The sequence below is a fragment of the Scleropages formosus genome, chromosome 21, assembly GCF_900964775.1.
Source record: "Scleropages formosus chromosome 21, fSclFor1.1, whole genome shotgun sequence".
NCBI classification, from domain to species: Eukaryota; Metazoa; Chordata; class Actinopteri; order Osteoglossiformes; family Osteoglossidae; genus Scleropages; species Scleropages formosus.
Window position 1 is genome coordinate 1227520 of NC_041826.1, and position 22314 is coordinate 1249833.

The 22314-nt window shown below is 45.5% G+C and overlaps 1 protein-coding gene across 1 annotated transcript in view; it reads left to right on the forward strand.

The window, feature by feature from the left end:
- The window catches only part of LOC108941965 (alpha-1,6-mannosylglycoprotein 6-beta-N-acetylglucosaminyltransferase A-like), a 190305-nt gene that overhangs the window by 25696 nt on the left and 142295 nt on the right, over positions 1 to 22314 (forward strand). The window contains exons 2-3 of the mRNA XM_018764927.2: positions 3747 to 4201; positions 18394 to 18567. Of these exons, the coding sequence (XP_018620443.2) occupies positions 3961 to 4201; positions 18394 to 18567 (415 nt within the window). The 5' untranslated portion in view covers positions 3747 to 3960. The remainder of the gene's footprint in view (positions 1 to 3746; positions 4202 to 18393; positions 18568 to 22314) is intronic.

Sequence of the window (22314 nt, forward strand, 5' to 3'; positions counted from 1 at the left end):
CTTATTATCTATTATTTTTCAAACATTAACTTAATGTTATACTTGAGTTTGGGATATATTTCAAGAACCTGTCAAAAAACATTTTTTCCCAAGAAGAATCAGGATGGGAGGTAATTTTGTTTGAGCCTTCACCAAATCATGTAATTTTTTTCCAATTTAGAACACATCTCCTTCATTGTCTGGACACAACTGAAGAAAGCACCAGGCTATGCTTTTGCAAGACAGACAGGAAATTAAATAACAGTCATGTGTTAGAACCAGCTGTGATCAAATGAAAACTGCTGCGTAGTGATTAAAGCTGGGATGGAACGCCGCCTAATGAAACAGCACTCTCTGTGGTCCCTTATTCTTCTCTGAAATCACTTACAGTGTTAATCTGCTTACACTCATTTACCCATTTATACAGCTGGATAATTTTTACTGAAGCAGTTCAGGGAAAGTACCTTGCTCAAGGGTTTTACAACAGGAGGTGGGATTCATTGATCCTGCGTTTTATGCACCTACTGGAGTGATGAACATTGGTTTATCAAGTGGAAGGTAACAGAATAGGTTTGCTTAAGAGTCACATGTCTGCAGCCATTTCTTTTTCTCTTAATGTAATGCACAAATTGTATTTTTGCTGAGATGTACGTCGCTTTGGACAAAAGCGTGCTAAATGAGTAAATGTAAATTTGAACCCCAGTGCTTCAGTTATAAGGCAGCAGCTCTATCTACTAGACCACATAATGTCCACTTTGTGGGAGGTGATGATATGACACTGAGATTATTGAATTCTTTTCTGTTTTTATTTTTGTGCATTGTCATGCCTTCCATCTTGGCAACAAGGAACACCTGTGGCTGATCAGGGTCCAGGCACATAAAAGGACAGCTCAGAGCTCAGAACGCTGTGGAACCATGTTCAGTCTTACTGTTCACCAGCCCTGTTTACCTTTCCTGACTTCCCTGTCTTAGCTCCTGTTCCTCGACCCTCTTCCTCCTGACTCTCCTTGTCTTCCTCGTTTCCTTTGACCCATTGCCTGATCTTGCCATATGCTGTATAATAACCTCAACTCTTTACACTGCTGCAAGGGACTACATTTACATTTACATTTATTCATTTAGCAGACGCTTCTCTCCAAAGCAACGAACATCTTCGTAGTGTATGAGAATATGCACATAATGCCCTACCTCATGAGTCTACCTGCTGCTCTCCCTTTCTGTGTATGTTGGGGTACCAACCACCGCTGTTCCCATGGCAACCTGCCTCTAGTGATGTGCCGACAGTGGAAGTGGACACTTGGTACAAGGCCAGAGCTGAAGTCTGGCGAACCGTCCATCGCCATCTCTGACACAGCCAGGATCAGATGAAGCAACAAACTGACCGCCGGAGATGCCTGCTTTTCTTCTTGCCCAGGCAGAGGGTCTGGCTTTCCACCAGGGGCCTCTGGGGAGCTTACTTCTCCAAAAAGCTCAGCCCCCGGTACATCGGACCCTACAAGATCCTCCATCGAGTTCCCCAGTCTCTTATCGTCTTCAGCTGCCCCCACATCTGAGGGTCCACCCGACGTTTCATGTGTCCTTTTTCCGGCCCTGCGCCACGTCCCTACACCAGTCGCCACTGGACTCCCCACCTCCGCTGCCCTTACCGGACGACGGTGGCCCCACCTACAGAATGCGGGCCGTACTGGACTCCCGTTGGCGGGGCGGTGTCCTACAGTACCTGGTCGACTGGGAGGGCTATGGGCCGGAGGAGCAAAGCTGGTTGGCCACTAAGGAGATCCTGGACCCCGACCTGATCTCGGATTTCCACCAGGACCACCCGATCGGCCCGCACCTTACCCTCGTGGACATCCACCAGGTCGTTGCAGAGCAGAGGGGGCTGCTCGCGGGGGGAGTACTGTCACGCCTTCCACCTCGGCAACAAGGAACACCTGCGGCTGATCAGGGTCCAGACACATAAAAGGACAGCCCAGAGCTCAGAATGCTGCGGAATCACGTTCATCCTTACTGCTCACCAGCACTTCTCGCATCGTCCTGTTTACCTTTCCTGACTTCCCTGTCCTATATCCCATTCCTCAACCCTCTTCTTCCTGGCTTTCCTTGTTTCCTTTGACCCATTGCCTGATCTTCGATTCACGGTTTTTGGATTCTCCTCGTAGCGATGTCTGCTCCTCGGTGACCCTTGCTTGTTTCCTGACTACGACCTGCATATCCTCCCATTACCTTGTGCGCCTCTGCGCTGCACTTGGGTCTAATGACCCACTTTCCGGACGGAAACATGACATGCATACTACATTCCACTTCCAAAATAACTTGGTGATAATATTCTGCTGGTTGAAATACTTCAATATCAAAAAATTTTGTCAGAAAAAATAAGATATTTAAGTATCTTTCATTTGCTGAACTGTAGAGTGCAGGATCCCTCTGGCACTGAAACCATTAGTATTTTAAGTGAGAGTCCAGGTCCTTAACTACTGGTCTCCCTGTTGGCCTGTTGTGAAGGTAAGCGCATAATCAAGAACAAAATATAAGATGGTACCCACTGAGTGAGGTGTTAATATACCTGCTGACATTATTGCAAATGTGGGTAAACTGATACTCAATTCACACTTGTTTGGTTATGAGTTAATAGGTTCCTTAAGGTAAGGTTAGGATCACTGAGTCCAGTTTGGCTCACAGTGACCAGTTGTGTGGTTTTCTTGGTAAGGGGAGAGTATGGAAGTGGTTTACCATCACCTTCTTCCCAACGTGGAAAACCTGCGAAGTCCATGCACCCTGCACTGCATTCAAACCCATGCCTGGCCAGGTGGCTCAGGAGTTGTCAGGGTATTTAGGGAACCAAAAATCCATCTGGTTACCCTATAAACTGTGTTTTTTAAGATTGTAGGAGGGACAGTGAGATGTTTAATGAGGCAAAGATGGGACAACTCCATGCCATAGCCCCCCTTGGGAGTTGTGCTTCATGTACCCTTTACCCACACTGCATTGCTCTCTGTGTCCCCCAGTCCCAACATTACATGCGTGATGTTGCAAAACAGGAGCTCTATCAATACCCTGCCCAGTTCCATCCCTGTTATTTGAACCTGAGCACCCACACCCTGTGCCCTGCTTCACGTTGAGGGAATGCACATGTGGTTGAGTCCCTAGGGATATCCTTGGTCCATAAGCTGAAACCTGTCACTGAAAAGTACCCCCCAGCCTGGGCTTGGAGAGAGACAAATATGGTTATCTGCTCATCATTGAGGTGTCATCAAGAAAGTTCCTCATACACTAAGATGATGTTACTTGCTTTGGAGAGAAGCGTCTGCTAAATTAATAAATGTAAATGTAGTCCCTTGCATCAGTGTAAAGAGTTGAGGTTATTATAGAGCAGACGAAGTGATTGTTGTTAGACATTACAACCAGAACTCAAAAATAATACAGTAAGGTTAATGGGTCGGCCGTCTAAGTCTGGGTTGTTGTAAGTCAAAGACCACCTGTATAACTTATTTTAAACATCACAGAATTTAAAAGACAAAGGACAAGCTGTGAACTTGAGCCTGAAAGGTTGCCATTTTACGGTATTTTGATGGAATTGCTTAACTGTGTGAGAGCAGTGCTGGTTGGGTGTAGCAGACGTGGCTGCACGCTGACAGCACAGTCATGCTTCCCTTAGTGATCACCACGAGCATCAGGCATGTCCCTCTGGGTGGCGATTAAATAAATACTGATGAAGCAGTGTTGCTGTAATGAATACAAATTTGTAATGAGTGCTCTTTGTTCGGCAGGATGGAGCTTGGCAGCAGAACCTGGCCAGAGAGTGCGTGACCACTGAGGATGGCCTTCATGAAGAGGTGGCACCAGTGAAGCAAGGAGTGGCAGACACCCAACAGTTTGATACCTCTATACCCACCCTGCCATCATGACCCTGTTTACCTCCTGAACTTTGCCCTTCTGCTCTGACTGCACCAACGCACGCCATCCCCCACAGCAGAAGCAGCCATGGGCTCCATGTTCCTATGGAAGCTGTCCTCCCAGAGACTGGGCCTTTTCCTGGTCAGCTTTGGCTTCATCTGGGGGATGATGCTACTGCACTTCACCATCCAGCAGCGAGCACAGCACGAGAGCAGCACTGCCTTGCGTCAGCAGATCCTGGAGCTTAGCAAGCGCTATGTTAAGACTCTGGCCGAAGAGAACCACAGCGTGGTGGACGGACCCTACGTAGGCACAATGACTGCATATGGTAAGGAGCCATGGGCTGATCAAGCGCTGATATAGCATACTTCTTGTATGTGGAAAGCAAGTTCCATCCATGAGAAATTGTTTTGACCATCATACATGTATACTCAGGTAGACAGCAGCCAAAGTGCATTCATTTAGTACCAAATAATGAGTTTTTTTAATATGACATTTAAATTTTCAGCATACAAAAGTTGCTGTTTAAACAGAACTTTAGATGACACAGATTAAACACATATTTGTAGTTAGTGCCTCTTAAAATAACTGAATGAAAGTGGCTTATTAATCTTGCTTTTACAAATATATTTAACACAGATACTGCAAGGGAAAAATACACACACACACACACACACACACACACACACACTTTCTGAACCGCTTGTCCCATACGGGGTCGCGGGGAACCGGAGCCTAACCCGGCAACTCAGGGCGTAAGGCTGGAGGAGGAGGGCACACACCCAGGATGGGACGCCAGTCCGTCACAAGGCACCCCAAGCGGGACTCGAACCCCAGACCCACCCGAGAGCAGGACCCAGTCCAACTCACTGCGCCACCATGCCCCCTGTAAGGGAAAAATAATTCACATTTATTTATTTAGCTGATGCTTTTCTCCAAAGTGACTTCCAGTGAACTCTATGTAGTGTTATCAATCCACACACCTTATTCAACAAGGCGGCTTAGTGCTAGATACACTACTTACAAGGGGTCACTCATCCATACATCAGTGGAACACTCTCTCTGCAGACATAGGGAGAACTTGCAAACTCCACACAGATTAAGTGGGTATCAAACTGTTAAGATTAGAAATTATTTTAATTTCTGCTCAGCCTTCTGCTACCTCAGAGCCGTCTGGACACCAGAGACCAGTGATCACTGGGAGGAGTAGGACACAAGAACAAGCAGCGTGTTTCGTTTTAAATCCTCAAGTTTTTTGCATGTGCACAAAGATTATACACTGTTTTGCAGAACGAAGAAATACGTTCTCATTGGTTTAGAAAGTGAGTCAGGGTCTAGGGACAAAACCACAAAAGGTAATGTTAAGCAACAGAACACTGTGATTGATTATACATACAGAGAGGATATAGGGGGGATATGGGATATTTCAGTCGCGTCCGTTTGCCCTTGAACATAAACAAAGATAGAAAAGTTAAACAGGAACTTCAACTTCCACGCGCATTCTTGAACAGGTCCAACACACACCAAAAGGACAGGGAGGACAGAGAGATCGAGGGAGAAAAGAGACACGACAGCCATTTAATTCTCACACAAACCAGTGTCCTCTCACACCACCCAGACATTGTGAGACAGTACTGCTACTCACTGTGTCACCATGCTGCCTGATTTATAAAAATAAAAGACTTTATTGTCATGTAGAACACACAGGGGGTTGCACCCAAGCACAGGATCATTTATTCAGTATTAAAGTATCAGATTTGTTCTCACAGTCAGGGACAGGCAAATAGTCAGCCATTAGCAAGCAGAACAGGAGAGAGGAGCTAAAGTTGTGGTCAAGGAACAAGGCAAACAGTCAATTATCAGAGGGTCTCAGAGCAGGACTGAGGAACAGAATGTTGGATACATGCAGAGCAGTAAGTTGCCAAGTGCAGCGGCGCCCATTCTCTCAAGAGAGTCCACAACTGGAAAGAAGCTGAGAAGTGTTTTTATAGCTGAGTGTTCAGTTTGTAGACAGGTGCTTAATCTTAGCCATGTGCTGGTGGTTAAGGTGTGGGTGTCGTTGTGACATTTATTCAATTCTGTCATTATTGATTTCATAATCAGAAACAAGCCTTTATCTAATGCATCCAGCCCCACAAGAGTAATGTGATTTGAGAGGGGAAGAGAGGCATGGGATAGCTTTTTGAAAGCTAACAAATGAAGAACAGACCATAACCAATCCACCTTTTTTTTGGGGGCGGGGCTTTGTTGAAGCACATTTTGCAGACTACCTACCGCAGAATGTGCTCCATGCTTTCCATAAACAACTAACCAACGTCTACAATCGCATGTCCCGAGCAGGGTCACAGTGAGCCAGAGCTTACCTGGCAACAGAGAGTCTAAAGATGAAGAGGGACAGGGACGGGGACGGGGACGGGGACGGGATACTAGTCTGCCATAAGGCACTACAACTAGGGCTCGAACCCCAGACCTGCTATGCAGTGGGCACTGGTGACCCCCCCCCCCCGGTGTCTACAGAGTAAAAGTAATATTCAGTATATTTCAAAAAAAAATTTTAAAGGTTTTTTAATATAATTAATTTTGCACCTGTATGATTTAAATAATAAGTTCATAGAGGTTTGTTTAGTGGTATTAATAAAGTGGCACGGTGACACATCAAGTAGCACTGTTGTCTCACAGCGCCTGGGTGGTGTGAGAGGTCATTGGTTTGATCCCTACTCAATCTGTGTGGAGTTTGCTTCTTCTCCCCGTGTCTGTGTGAGTTTTCTCCGGGTGCTCCGGTTTCCTCCCACAGTTCGAAGACATGCTGTTCAGGTTCCCCCATGGTGTATGAGTGATAGAGAGTGTGTTCCGCTGATGTATGGATGAGTGACCCATTGTAAGTAGTGTATCTAGCAGCATGAATAGGGTGTGTGGGTTGATAACACTACATAGAGTTCATCGGAAGTCACTTGGAGAAAAGCATCTGCAAAATAAGTAAATGTATTTATATATTCAGTTAGTAGCTGACCAGTCTGAGTCCATATTATTGAGGGTTTGTTATTTTTTCCTTGTATTCAAAGGTTGTTTACATAGGTTACCATTTTGTCCATTTTAAACACACGCACACACACACACATTTTCTGAACCACATGTCCCATACGGGGTCGCGGGGAACCGGAGCCTACCCGGTAACACAGGGCGTAAGGCCGGAGGGGGAGGGGGGACACCCAGGACGGGACGCCAGTCCGCCGCAAGGCACCCCAAGCGGGACTCGAACCCCAGACCCACCGGAGAGCAGGACTGTGGTCCAACCCACTGCGCCACCGCACCCCCCCATTTTAAACAATTGAGTTCAATTTACAAATTTTGCTTAAGGGTACAGTAGCAGGCCTTTAGAACAGTTCTGACTGCTGTGTTACCCACTGCCCTTTTTCCCCTGATGTTTAGATATGGGATGCAGTACTGAGCTGCCCCCCCCTTACTGCCACTGTCCCAGAGGTCATCTGGGTAACAATGATATTGTAACGACCCGCGTTACTGGTTCAGTATAAATAGTTGCATTATGGGAAATAATGTTAAATGTGTGTGTAACCACTGGGGGCACTTAAGGGGAAATGATGGGGTGACCATGTCTCCGGGTGTGTTGGAGGGAGAGCCTGGGGATGCTAGGCAGGCTAGGAAGGCTGGCTGTAAGCGCTGGTCCTGGAGGAGATGGGGTCCTCAGACCAAGAGCATCATTTCTCTTGAGCTGGTGTTTGAATAAATTGTTTGTAATGAATGCTGCTTCCGCATCCTTCTTTGCACCATCCAAACCCATGGTGCTGCATGCCACAGTGGTGTCAAAAGTGCGAGGGGGCAGGATGATAAGAGGCTGGAACCGGGAGCAGCTGAACACCAAGCACGAGGAAGGGGCGGACAGAGAGAGGGAAGAATAGCGTCCAGTAGAAGAAGCGCCTACGACAGTGAAGGTCGAGGCGTATGAGCTGTGGCGGAGCACAGATGGCCAGGGGGATGCCGGGGAAGCGCACGCTAGGGCGAGGATGGCGGAGAAGAGCTGCGAGGTGCCGCTGGAGATGAGCGACCAGGTCGAGTGGGATCTCCCTGCGCCCAGAGAAGGAGCGGCAGGAAGAGGCAGCGAACCGCCATCGACCATGGAGGCGGAGTAAAGTCGCCCCACGGAGAGCGCCGCTTTCCCGAGCAGGATGGACGCCGCGCTGGACGACGCGGAGCAGTGTGCCTCGTCTGTGGACAGGCAGAGTTCCGTGTCGGAGATGAGGGAAACCGCCGACACTAATTCTCTCGCGGAACGAGAGTCCGTCGCTTTCGGGGAGAAAACGCCCAGCCTGCCTGAAGCCCCGGCAAGCGTTGTGAAAGAGCGGTGCAGCGGAGCAAACGCCGCAAAAAGAGGAGGGCTGCGCAGCAAGAAGCGGCCAGTTTTATGAGCGTCGCGGTGTGCTCAGCGTACGGCGAATCGGCAGAGGCGAGAGCGGCAAGGGTCCTCCGCCGAAAGGTAACAGAGCGTCGAGGCGCGCGGCGAGATGACGGGAGGCGCGAAAGAGGGGCTCGCCTCCGACGACGGAGCAGGGACAACGGCGAGCGGCTACGGAGAGCCGGCGCGAAGGTCCCAGAGGAGCCGGTCAGCTACAGGGAGCGCAAGGCAGTCGGCGAAAGCCACATGGGCGCCGCCATGCCTGGTACGTGCCACGTGGGAGAGAAGGAGCCGTACTGGTACCGAGGCCGGGCAGTCAGGGGACGAGGATGGCCGCCTCGACCCCCGAGCATGCCACCATGGCGGGGCCTTGCAAGCTTCCCCGCCCCCAACCACCAACGGTGAGCGTCTGGGACCTGCACTCTCGACGGGATGTGCGTGAGAACAGCGCTGGACGTTGGGACACTTGTGGGACAGGCAGCAGCGGAGATGCTGCTATTCTTTTTGACGGGGGCTATGTAATGACCCGCGTTACTGGTTTAATGTAAATAGTTGCATTATGGGAAATAATTTTAAATGTGTGTGTAACCACTGGGGGCACTTAAGGGGAAAATGATGGGATGACCGTGTCTCCTGGTGTGTTGGAGGGAGAGCCTGGGGGTGCTAGGCAGGCTAGGAAGGCTGCTAGGAAGCGGGGTCCTCAGACCAAGAGCATCATTTCCTTTGTGCTGGTGTTTGAATAAATTGTTCGTAATGAATGTTGCCTCCACGTCCTTCTTCGCCCCATCCAAGCCCACGGAGCTGCGTGCCACAATATCATTAACCACGCATAATTACTTAAGTTTTAGCCACAAGTAGAATTATCTCCAGAAAAGCATGGAATGAGTTTGCAGTAGATAGCCAGTGTTGTGGACAGCCGGAGCTTTGAGACAGCTGCTTGCTGTGCTGCATCATGTTTTAATGGTAAATTAGGGAAAGAATTATTTAAATAATGCACTACACTAGTCAGTCTGACTGAACTGTGACATAATGTATGTATCACTGTCACTATCAGTTTAACATCAGGTTTATGTTGATTTATTTATATTTCATTGTGTGCATTATATTTTGCATTGGAGGACTTTTGCTACAGTTAGTCGTGTTTCGGCTAAGTTTATTTGTTGCTACCACTTTATCCCGACATGTATTCTTCTCATGTAGTTGTACTGATAGATAGAAGAAATTGGTTGTGTGTTTCTGTAGTTGTCGGTTGTGTTTATTTATGTATGTATTTAATAGTATTTGCGGTTTGTTAGGGTGCATGCGTAGCTAAGAATTCTGTGTCCTGTACTGTAAAGTGGTTTTGACTTAGTCGATTAATCCTGTCTGTTAGTTTGTTGTGGTTACCATTGTCGGAGTAGTTTTGATTTCGATTAAGACTCTCAGCTGACGTGAATTAGCCTGGTTTAAATAGCAGCTGGTGACCAACAGCGGTAGTGTCAGCCTCTTGGTGGGGTGCAAAGATAAGGGAGTCTACCTGCGGGAGTCCACCGCCACTGTGTGAATTCTGTCACCACCATCATTTTCTGCCTAAAATTATGCGTCAAAAATGTCGAACATCAAAGTTGTCTACAGCAACCGAACTGTGTGACACTACTGCCAACTGCCAGAGACTTAGATGCTCCCACTGCTACAGTAACCGGATTTATCCTTGTCTGTCAAACCCTCTGTCCTGTTTCAATTTCTCCATGGGACTGTACAACTACCAGTCTGCTGTGAGCAAGGCTGACTTCATACCACCCTATGCCGTCCATCTCTCATTGGACCTCCTGGCCCTAACTGAAACCTAGATCACCTCAGACAACACAGCCACACCCACAGCCTTCTCCGCTATCTACAGTTTCTCCCGCACCCCTCATCCCTCCGGCAGAGGTGGAGGCACAGGCCTGCTCATCTCTTCCTGGTGGGAATGTTCTGTTCTCCCTCTCCGCCTACATGACCTGTCCTCCTTCGAGTTGCATGTAGTCTCTATCAGTGCCTCAATCACTCTTGTTGTGGTTGTTCTTTATTGCCCTCCTGGCCCTCCAGGCTGCTTTCTGGATGACATAGACATCTTGTTGAGCTCTCTCCCAGGGGACGACAATCTGTTGATTCTCCTGGGGGACCTCAACCTGCATGTCAAGAGCATTCATGCAAGCGGCCTTCTGTCGCTCCTGTAGCCCTTTGGTCTCTCCCTGTCCCAGTCCCTTGCTACTCACAAAGCAGGCAATCACCTTGACCTTGTCATTTCCTGTAACTGTGGCTGTCCTGTCCTCTCTGTTTCTCTTCTCCATGTCTCTGATCACTTCTTTATCTCCTTCCAGCCCTGCCTCACCACTAATCCCTTGACTTTTTCTGCGCACATTGTCACCTTTTGCCATGACAATAAAATTTTGTACAAGGGATGCCTTCAGTGGTGAGATCACCCAGCTCAAAAGTTTTTTCAACTATTCCGTCTCCATTGGTGTGCAGTCCAGAGGCAGGTATTCATTGACGTTGCTGGACCTCGTCCCAAAGCTTCAGAGATCCTATCATTTGATTACAGCTTTCACACAGTGTGTCTTAAGAGGCACTGTGGTACAGTATGCTCAGATAAACACAGCACTGCACAGTTTAAAGCACAGTGTAAGTAACAAGATTGAGCTCATTTTACACTTTAAGGGCTAATAACAGGATGTTTCTTTGCTTTACCACATAAAATGCGCCTTTAGTCATTGACATTAGATCACTTCTGCTATTACAATGATTATTTCTTTTTGCCCTCTGTCATGTCCCATAAAGTTTAAAACTACACAAATCAGATATTTTAAGCCCCCTAAGAAGCTGGCAATTCCAGGGCTTTCTTGCACCGTGAGGCTTGTTTTATTATTTTTAAAGGGCAGAAATGAAATGTGAAAAAGAAGTCTAAAATAACAACTTGCTCAGTGTGAGTCTGCATCACCATTTGGCTACAGGCTGTTTTTATGGCTGACAGGTGTCGTGCTGTGCCTGTGGCCCTCAGCCAGGAAAATTAGCTGAAAAACATGGGCGAAACCTGTGCAGTGGCTTTGTCCACAGTAGAGACACAAACAGGCCATGTCAATATACTGTATTTTATCGTCTGAATAGCTGCTCCATCCAGAACAGCTGCCGTCTTGTTTTGTAGATCAGATGTTCACATCTTGGACCCAAGGAGTGCCTTAAACCCTGCTGTGGCCTGGCAGCACACATCCCCATTCACCAGTTGCAAAGGCTCTTGATATTTAGACCAAGTGATGGGTCATGTGCTCTGGGCAAAGGGTGCTATCCATCCTTGGGAGGGGTTCTGCTCTTGACCTTCTAAGCATCGCTGCACATGGTTGGTAGCTGCATCTCTAGTTACCACCGGAGCCCTGGGCTTTTGCTTGGGACCGTTGTTTGAAACCACCCATCCGTACACAGCAGGCTTGGGTTTACTGTCATTATGACATTCAAGATACACTGGAAAAAATGTTATACCCCGTGTGTGTTTTCAAAGGCTGTACACAAGGACCCACTCCAACCACCAGCCTGAAGCCACAGAGAACAACACCCAGCATAGCCAACATACATCTTCTTGCCCTGAGAAGCTTAATTGACCCAACCCCCCCACCAAACTGAAACTAATCCTGCCAACAAAACCAAACCAACAAACCAGATCTAACCCACAAAAACAAAACACCATCAAACCACACCCACCAACAAAACACCAAAACCAAGCCTAATCCAAGAAACCAGCCATCAAGCCAACTTACTAACAATAACCAACCACCAAACCACACCCACCAAAGCCAAACCTACAGACCAAGTCTCAACCACCAACAGAAACCACCCAAGCCTACTCCCACCAACACAAACCATCAAACCAAACAGACCAAGTCTAACACACACACACACACACATTTTCAGAACCGCTCGTCCCATACGGGGTCACAGGGGAACCGGAGCCTACCCGGTAACAGAGGGCGTAAGGCCGGAGGGGCAGGGGACACACCCAGGACGGGACACCAGTCCGTCACAAGGCACCCCAAGCGGGACTCGAACCCCAGACCCACCGGAGAGCGGGACTGCGGTCCAACCCACTGCGCCACCGCACCCCCATCAAGTCTAACACACCAACTGAAAACCATCAAACCACACCCACCAAAGCCAAACCAACAAACCAAAGAACCAATCCAAGACTTACCACCAACACAGAAACCATCAACAAAACCTAACTAAGCCAAATCAACAGACCAAGCCTAACTCACTAACAAACCACACCAGCCTGGAACCAACATTAGTATTTCACTGAGGTTATCAAGTGGGCACCTCCCTTCATCGGTGTTTCGTTAGGCCCATGACACCTCTGGAAGGCTCAACAGTGCAGTCCGGCATCCCAGACCCACCCCCCTCCACACACATGTTCGATACCCTTCACCCTCAACAAATACTGCAATACATCATGGAATAAAAACCAAAACCAGTATGGGACTCAGAATCTTTCCCAGTGGTTTGGTACATGAGTTGGTACCTGTAGAGCAGGACAGACCAGGGGTCTCCAGCTACTTGTTAGATATACTCAAAAAATATATAATTTGTTATAAATATAATAAATATAAACACAATGGTGCTTTTTTAACTTTCAATTAACAACATTATGTCAAAGGGACAAGCTGTTTTAATATTTTTTATTAAACAATCAATCCTGGAAAAATTCCAAGAAAATTTATTGAAATATGTACATTTATAATTTTTTATTTCACATTGCACTGAACACGTTTCCCTAAAGACTCATCACACTGGATGAAAAACCATTTGCACGAACCTAAGTCTTTCTCCAGTTGCTTCATTACTGTATTCGCCCCAAGTTTAACATCAGAGAGTGCAGACATGATTTCACCTCCATTCTTGTGATCTTTAAACAGTGTGTTTGCTATCACAGTCATTGCTCCCTTGACAATTTCACCATCTGAGAATGATTTTTTGTGTTTTGTCAAAAAAATGAGCAACCCTAAATGAAGCTTCGGTTGCAGCCTGTGACTTCTTAGCAGGTCTGGTAAAAAATTATTGCTGCCTGCTTATAATGTTGCTTTCAACTCGTTAACTTTTTCTTTTCTACGTGATGTACCTGGTAGATAATTGCTATTGAAGATAAGATAAGATAGGTCTTGTGGATTCTGTTAAAATGTCTCTCCACGTTGTGCCTCTTGGGTACTGCGATGCTAGCCCTACATGAGGCATACACTTTTGCCTTTGACATTTGTGAAGAGAAATTCTGTCTCCCACTCCTCGTTAAAGTAGTAAATCTTTCTCTTTTTTTCCAGGACCTGGTGCACCATCAGCCATAATTAATCATTTGTTGTTTTTTTGTTATAGTTGATTTTGCCTTGTTTATGCCATCAGCTCACTACCGCCTCAACTCACAGAATAGCCTACAAGAAACGTACGCTATGTACATTAACAATAATGTAAACTTCTAAATATTTAAATTTTTTAAATGATGATTTTATTTGATGTTTTAATGTTTATACCTTTTCATTTTTTGTAAGTATAATTGAAAACTAAAATCAGTAATTAAAATTGAGCCTATTTATAGAACTTGCTTGGCGGGCGACTCACAGACTACATGCGGGCTACCAGGTACCCGCGGGAACCATGCTGGAGATTACTGGGATAGAGCAATCCTGATACCTTCCTACCAACGTTTTTTTTAAATTTTATAAGATACACAAGCAAGCAAATACAATACCTGAGTAGTGGCTGCTTAAAGGCTTTATCTGGTGATGCTCATGAAGTTACGGTTCATGAGCATTTACACCATACATGAGCTGGAGAGATTTTGGATGAAATAGGTCTGGAAAAGATGAGTTTTCAGACCCTTCTTGAATGTAGACAGTGTTTCTGCAGTTCTGAGTGAGAGGGGAAGGTCATTCCACCAAAACGGAACCAGAACCAAGAACCTCTGTGCTTTACCTTTCATGCGCGGGACCACCAAGTGAGCAGAAGTAGACGAGCAAAGGGGTCTAGCTTGGGTGTAGTGGTTGATCAAGACCTGTAAATAGCTGGGAGCAGTTCTATTGATGTATCTGTGGACAATAACCAGGGTCTTGGATTTGATTTGGGGAGCTCTAGGAAGCCAGTGCAGAGAAATGAGAAGAGGAGATACATGGGAATGCTTTGGTAAATCAAACACAACTCGTACAGCACCATTTTGTAGAAGCTGCAGAGGTTTGATGGCTGTAGCATGAAGGCCACACAGGAGAGAGTTGCAGTAATCCAGACGGGAAGTCACCATGGCGTGGACAAGTAGTTGGGCAGAGTCAATTGTGAGGTAGGGACGGATTCTACGAATATTATGCAGGATGTATCTGCAGGACCGGGTTGTGGCTTCGATTTGCTGAGAGAAAGACAGAAAATTTGTTGTCATTGTGTTTTTATTTTGTAACCCCAATGGTATACTACGCTTTTACCATAATGCAAGTGTAAGGAAGTATGGCAGAAGGCCAAAGAGCTTTTCATACCATTCCAAGGGCATTCCCTCCACTTGTACAAGTTTGTGTTTTAATGCTCATTTTCATGAGCATGGCATGGAAATTCCTTAATCATGAAAAATAAAGATACTGAATGAAAATCAATAGGAAAGAGCATGGGGCACCAAATGGTACAAAGTAGGTAAATGTTTTTGGCAGAATGCATTCACAAATGGTAGTGGGCACAGTGGGTTGGACCGGGTCCTGCTCTCCAGTGGGTCTGGAGTTCGAGTCCTATTTGGGGTGCCTTGCGACAGACTGGCGTCCTGTCCTGGGTATGTCCTCTCCCCCTCCGGCCCTACGCCCTCGGTTGCCGGGTTAGACTCCGGTTCCCTGTGACCCCGTATGGGACAAGCGGTTCAGAAAATGTGTGTGTGTGCATTCACAAATGCAGGATTTTGTTATTTCAGCATATAACAGTGCCCCACCCCTACCCCCTTCCCATAGCAAATATGTTTCTGAATGCATTAATATCATCCCCAAATATGATTAGCATATCCGTTCTCTGTTGGTGTGGGATTCTGCTTTGCGCTGGCTTGCTGATGTGAGAAAAGTTAATCTATGTTGACACATGATGAACACATATACACACTGCCTAGCGGCTTTGGGTAGGAGGCAGGGTGTTTCTGGGATGCTTCTCTCCTCCCATGGTTTCTTCACCCACCGTCTGTGTTGGTGGATTATCACCATTGCACACGCACATTTTCAGAACCGCTTGTCCCATACGGGGTCACGGGGAACCGGAGCCTACCCAGCAACACAGGGCGTAAGGCCGGAGGGGGAGGGGACACACCCAGGACGGGACGCCAGTCCGTCGCAAGGTACCCCAAGCGGGACTCGAACCCCAGACCCACCGGACAGCAGGACTGCGGCCCAACCCACTGCGCCACCGCCCCCCCTATCACCATTGCGCCTTTTGTAATGTCTGTATTGGCACTGAGTCTGATGCTTTGGCGCAAACACACACATACCATGTCTGCATACTCTGGTCGGGGGAGCAGCCATGCGATTCATTTTGAGGTCCATGGGAGCACATCTTCTGTTGCCATTAAATAGCATGACATATGAGGGCCCTTTATCACCATGGTGATGAAGGCAGGGTTCTTAAAGGGGCTGTTTGCTCCTCCATGTGCTGTGGCCCTGGAGTAACTTCAGGTAGAGCACTGTGTTTGTGGCAAATTCCATCTTTGTTTTACATCATTGCAGCTTGATTTGGACTAAACAGAAAGCAACACTGACCTTTTTCTTCAGCCATGTGTTTCTGGCACAGCTTCCAACTGAACATGGGGTTGATGCCAGGTCTGGCTCAGTCCTGGTCTTTTGGCTGATTAGTGTCATGGGTGGTCTCTCTCCTACGAGCACATGCTATGGACGTTATCATATTGCATCACCACCTTGTCAAGGCTCTGCATATGAGATTTGCTGGCCTTAACCCAGCAGTCCTCAAGGTAGAGCTGTCCTTTAAGTTCTGTGGAATGAAAATGCCATAGCAGCTGTACGAACACAGTCATCGCAAAACACCAGCACCAAGGTCAATGTGGCTAAAACTTTGTGTTACTCTGCACACTTGACCACCCAGCCAAAACAGTGACATTTTTAGAGTCTGACAAGCCTACTATTTATTTTATTATACACTCTGGGGTCTGAAGATCTTTGGATGTTTTCCTGTCCTTATTTTCCCTCAAACATGCATCACTGCAACATACAAGAGTATTCTGGGTCACAAGTCAGAAGCAGTAGCATAGGCTGAGTGGTGGGAGAGTGTACTGTAAACCTTGGTGCCGAGATGTGGCAATAATGGAGATGAATGGCCCTCTCAACTGTCAGGGTTCACCAAGGAGGTGATCTGTAGCCATCAGGATGTTTCAGTTGTTGAGGATGGAGAACTGATCATGAGCTTGCTGCAGAGACACTGGTTGTAGTCCCATGGGAGTTGAAGGAAACCCCAGATTACCTTCATGATTTCGCTCTGGAATATAGCAGTGATACAGGAGCACATTCATTAACGCACTGTGATTTGGTGTGAAGACTGCTTACAGGTTTGTGCCAGTAGTCAGTCTTCTTGCACTTTAAGTATCATGTATAACCACATTACGAAGGATCAAAGGTTACAATATACCACAGGTGCAGTCATGTAGCATATTCCAACAACTTCCAAAAGCATGTCCAATCATTCCAGAATTCATTAGAGTTGTAATTTAAGTCAGATTTAAAGGCTTCGGTCATCCACACATTATTTTTTTTAAGCATATCTATATCTATTTAGAATAAAATCAACAAAGTGGCATACAAATTAAGAAAAACATCTCTTTAATTTTTTAAAGACACGGTTCCAACTACTATTTCAAAAACATGACTCTCAATAAAAATATTTTTTTGGAAACATTTTGGATTTGTGGTATTCTTTGCAGGAATTGCCTTCCTCTCTTTCAGGTCAATGGTAATTTTTCTGCCTAGTGGTTTTACACTGCATAAAGTGAAACACAATTTGTTTAAAAAAAAAGCAAAAAAAAACTTTATTCCGATACTTCAGTTGCACTTGAATAAGTTGCTCTGGAAGAGATCATCAGCTGTATGATGAAAAATACTACACAGCATTAAGAGACAACTGTGCTGCCTCTGTTCATTTCTAGCTTGGACACTCTGCAGCAGTTTAAAGAGATAGCTGAAGATCAGTGGGGGTCCACAATAGATATACAGTCTGTCTATTGTGAAGGTGGACAATAGATATACAGTCTATCTGTGAAAGGGTAGGAGGTGGGGCTTTGAGGCTCTGCAGCAGTGAAAAAGCAGCCTGTCGCTGACACTGAACACTTGATAGAGGTGCTATGTGGACCTTGTGATAAACCCTTGTGCAAGTTGACAGGGCTGTTGAATACGTAGTGTAGAGTCGTGAATTTTAATAAGTTGGCGAGCACCTGCTGCGCTCCATGGTTCATGTCTAAGCCAACCCCTAATAAATACTTTTTTGTTGTTCTGTTCTAAATGCACCGCAAGTGAATGTTTGAGGAGAAACTACAGGTAGGAATTTTCTGGCTCTCAAATTAATAGTCAGTGGGGAGTTTAGACTGAAAACATGGTTTTATGAGGTCTGGCAACATGACAGCAGAGGGAGGGCTCAAGCAGGCAGTCAGCTCACCCCACCACTCTGTGGCCATGCCATTTCTCGCTCCCCAAAGTTACTATAGTAAAAGAGCAGCAGTGGCCAGCTGGAGGCTGGGTCTGGCTTATGGGTTGCTATTGATGTTACAGCTCAATCAGCTGATGCCCACAATACTTATCAAAGAAGGCTTATTATGCTCCTTGTTGTGCCTCTCTTCAGCATATCTTTTGACTCCTGATCCCTTGTTGTTGATTATTTATCCCAAGGAGCTTTACGTTTGATAACACAGTAGGTGAAACAGAACTCCCTTTAAAATATGGTTAATTTAGCTACTGTACAGGCTCTTAAGAGCAGGTTGACTGTAGAGCTGGGCTCAGCCTGGGTACCATTTCACACTGACTAGACCCTGTTTGCTCATGTGTAGAGAGGGGGAGCAAGCCTCAGCCAAGAGAAGTCACCATTCTCTCTGCCCCCCGCAGATCTGAAGAAGACACTGGCTGTGCTTCTGGACAACATCCTGCTACGCCTGGGGCGTCTTGAGTCCAAGGTGGACAACCTCCTTTTCAATGCCACCAGAGGGAACCTGACCAATGGAACCAGCCTCAGCACCACAGCACCCAGTGCCAGCAACACAGAGAAAGTTAATGTGGCAGGTCAGCCTGGCCAGCCATCCACTGCACCAGCTTGCCTGGCACTGCATTGTCAAAGCAGATGCCACAGTGTGTCAGAACTCAATTTCCTGCACTTGTGATTTTTCAGTAGGGCTTACATACCAAGAATTTTCATTTTAACCCTCCAAACAGCACCCATGTCAAATTACTTAAAGTATGAAATACCTGGCAGCACCAAGATGCATGTTATGGGGACTGAACAAGCATTACTTTCTCCTCACATGGTGGTTGATGAAGGCGTTGTTGAAAGCAAACAAATCAATATGTTGTGAATGGTAGAACTTTGGTGTGCAAGTGCAGGGTAGTTGGCAGGGGCTAGCTTCCCTGCAGACTGACACAGAAAAACACAGCTCTCAGCTCTAAGCTGTTTACCTGAAAAATCAACGGTAAGACGCTGCCGTCGAACGTCATTAACTTACTAAAACACCTCAGTCTGCTATTTTCCTTTATTTTTTTTAAGTTTTTGGAAACCGGTCCACTGGTAAATGGGATCACTGCATCTCAGTGGCGTCTAACCCAGTAACTTCTAATTTTTGATCTGCACAGCGCTTCAGCTTCATTGCACTTTCCTTGAGCTGTAATTAGTGCCAACATTGCCTACCCCTTTAGCCCATAGAAGCTTGTACATGTGGTTTGCTGTCAGAGCACAGCAACTGGGAACTGCCACTTCCACCTTCAGCCCATCCAAACAGATGCAGCCAGACATTAACTATGCTCTGACTATCCTGAGGTCTTTCTATCAGTGGAGAAAAATTATTACAGTCTGCCCTGGGGTTTCTGAATGTGTTGGACAGATACTACAGGAAACCTGGTTGTTGAAACAAGTGTTCATCCTGTTGGTATGGTGTAAGCCCTGTTGGTTTAAAGAAAACATAAACACCTATGTTAAACAGTCCAGATCAATAAACACACTAGACAGAAGATGAAATGCAGTGCTGTTGTTGAAGGTGCGGTCCACCACAGGCAACTATGAAGAATCCTTCAGTCCTACCATCCATCCATATTGTATACCATACTTCCCCCTGGGGATAAAGTCTGGAGAACCAGTTCATATGGTTCACACCCTACCTTTGGCACAAAATGCTTAGCTGCACAAGCCCATAGAATGATCTTGAAAAGGCTCTGCTCCATACAGAACCAGAAAAAGAACATGCAGTGTTCTTTATTATCATAGATTTTATTCACTGTTTTCATAATAAATAGGGCAGCTGCCTTTGGATCTGAAGAACTTATTATAGAGCTACAAGTATACCTACTGGCCACCGGGGAAAGGAACAAAAACTCCCAACTGAAGGTTGAGGGAGAAAAAAACCTCTGGGGGTCCACGGGCCAGTGGTTACCCACCCCTCCTGGGCATTCTAGAAAGTAACAATTTGTAAGCCAGTGTTTAACAAGTAATAATGATAATATTGGTAAATGGCATCTTGGATCCCCAGCTCGGCATGGAACGTCTCGATCATCATGGCAGATGGACATCATCCTCTGTCAGCACGGGATTCGTCTGTCACCACTGGCCAGCCTCCTCAGGTCTCATGTAGCGAGGTAGTGCTCAACGAGAAGATAGGACAGAGTTAGTAATTTGTTACTTAAGTAAATTTAAAATGCATTTTTGTAAAGGTGATAAACAACCAAGGCAGGTCGAATAACATTATGAGGTGAAATACCTGAATGAACATATAAGTCTTAAGTTGGGATTTGAAAACAGAAACAGACGGGGCATTTCTGACAGTAACTGGTAGACTTTTCCACAGTTTAGGTGCTCTATAACTAAAAGCGCAACCTCCTACTGAGGTCTTATAGATCACAGGTACTTTAAGGTAACCTGCATCTAATGAACGGAGATATCGTCCTGGGATATAAAAATTAATGATCTCACAAAGGTAAGCCGGAGCAATGCCATTTATTGCCTTATAGGTCAAAAGTAGGATTTTATAATCAACTCTATAAGAGACCGGGAGCCAGTGCAAGGATTTAAGTACCAGTGTTATATGGTTGTACTTCCTAGTTCTAGTAACAATTCTCGCAGCAGCATTTTGTACCAACTGTAGCCTGGATACAGTTTGGTACGGACAACCCAACAATAAAGCATTACAGTAATCCAGTCTGCTGGAAACAAAAGGATGAACCAGTATTCGGATCTGGCAGGAAAAAGTGTCTTTTTATATTTTTTTAGACAATCGGACCAGGCTAAATAATAAACGTTTAGTTTAGTTGAACTCCATTTACACTCTAATTTACGACATTCTAACTTTATTGCACAAGTTGATTCGTTGAACCATGGCGAGTTTCTTACAGTCCGAATAAGTTTAGTTTTTGGTGGAGCCGCAGAGTCTGGGGCGAATTTTACCACCAAATTATAATCTAGAGCCATCTGATCAATATCTACACTCATTGCCAGCTCAGATCTCACCTTCAACTGTAGTACCCTTAAGCAAGGTTCTTACCTTGAGTTTCTCCAGTACAATTACCCAGCTGTATAAATATAGGTCGATAATTTGAAGTAACTTAACTGTACTGTCCTCTACACAGCGTTAGTGGTTTGACAGTCAGCTAAACTCCTAGCCTGCTTCACACGACTGTGAAGACAAGTGTTTGTTTTGCCCACAGTTTAATGGTTTTAGGCAAGGGTGAGCTAGAGACAAAGATTTGAAATGAACACACATGTCAACCCATATCCAAGTGAATATCAATATACAACCATAAAACATCGCAATTAGTCTGCTGTACAAAAGTAAATATGCATTACTTAAATTAATCCTTACAGATTGACTCTGATTTATGAAACATTCTCAGAGAATTTCTAATAGTATTTCCAGAAGATAACGCCATCAATAAGATATTTAGTTAACTACCCAAATTATAACATCTCACAACAAAGACTAACATTATTATAATCATTAAAGTGAAACTGAACTGAAACATATAGGCGATGCTGTTGCAGGGCTGAAAATGGAAAAGATTCTCAGAGATAAGGAGAAGAGTTCACCACGTGCACTGACGATAATAACAGAACTACTTCCTACGTCTGCTTCCTTTCAGAGAGGAAGCATAAAAGTCTCAGTATTACGTAAAATATACAAGTATCTGCCAGTAGATGGCACCGACTCACATTTCGACTATTAAGAACTGAAAAACAATTTACGTTCAACACTTGTTCAAACTTCAAGCCCAAAAAGAACTACAATCAATTAACTAATAACTCACTGTAACAGCACATTAACATTGTAAATTGCTTTGGAGAAAGTCTCAGCTAAATTATTAAATGCATAGTTCTGAAGAAAACTTTTTTCCTTCAAGGGAGCATATTTCACTTTTTCAATGAGATCATTAGAACACAGTCATGATGATTGAGTTACAAACTGGAAGAACCACAAAGCGGGCTTGTTTCCACATTTGCAAACTCACACATGTTATAGGAACAGTCAGACTGTGGCTTCCCCCAGACACTTCTTCATGTTGTTTTTTTTTTATTTTACTGTTTTACTTTTGGGTGTTTTAGCTTTAAAGCAGCAAGCATGAGGAATGCAAGACAATAGGTCATTCAATATGAAGTCAGTGTTTTGCCATACCCAGTTTTTGTTATCTCAGTTTCATGCACCCAGGGATATTTAGGTTTCAAGTTTGTTGTCATAGATACAAGTACAATGTACATGTATGATGAAAATCTTCCTGAATGCTTCTCCACAGACTATGGACAAAGACAATAGAAACACTGAACAAACAAAACAG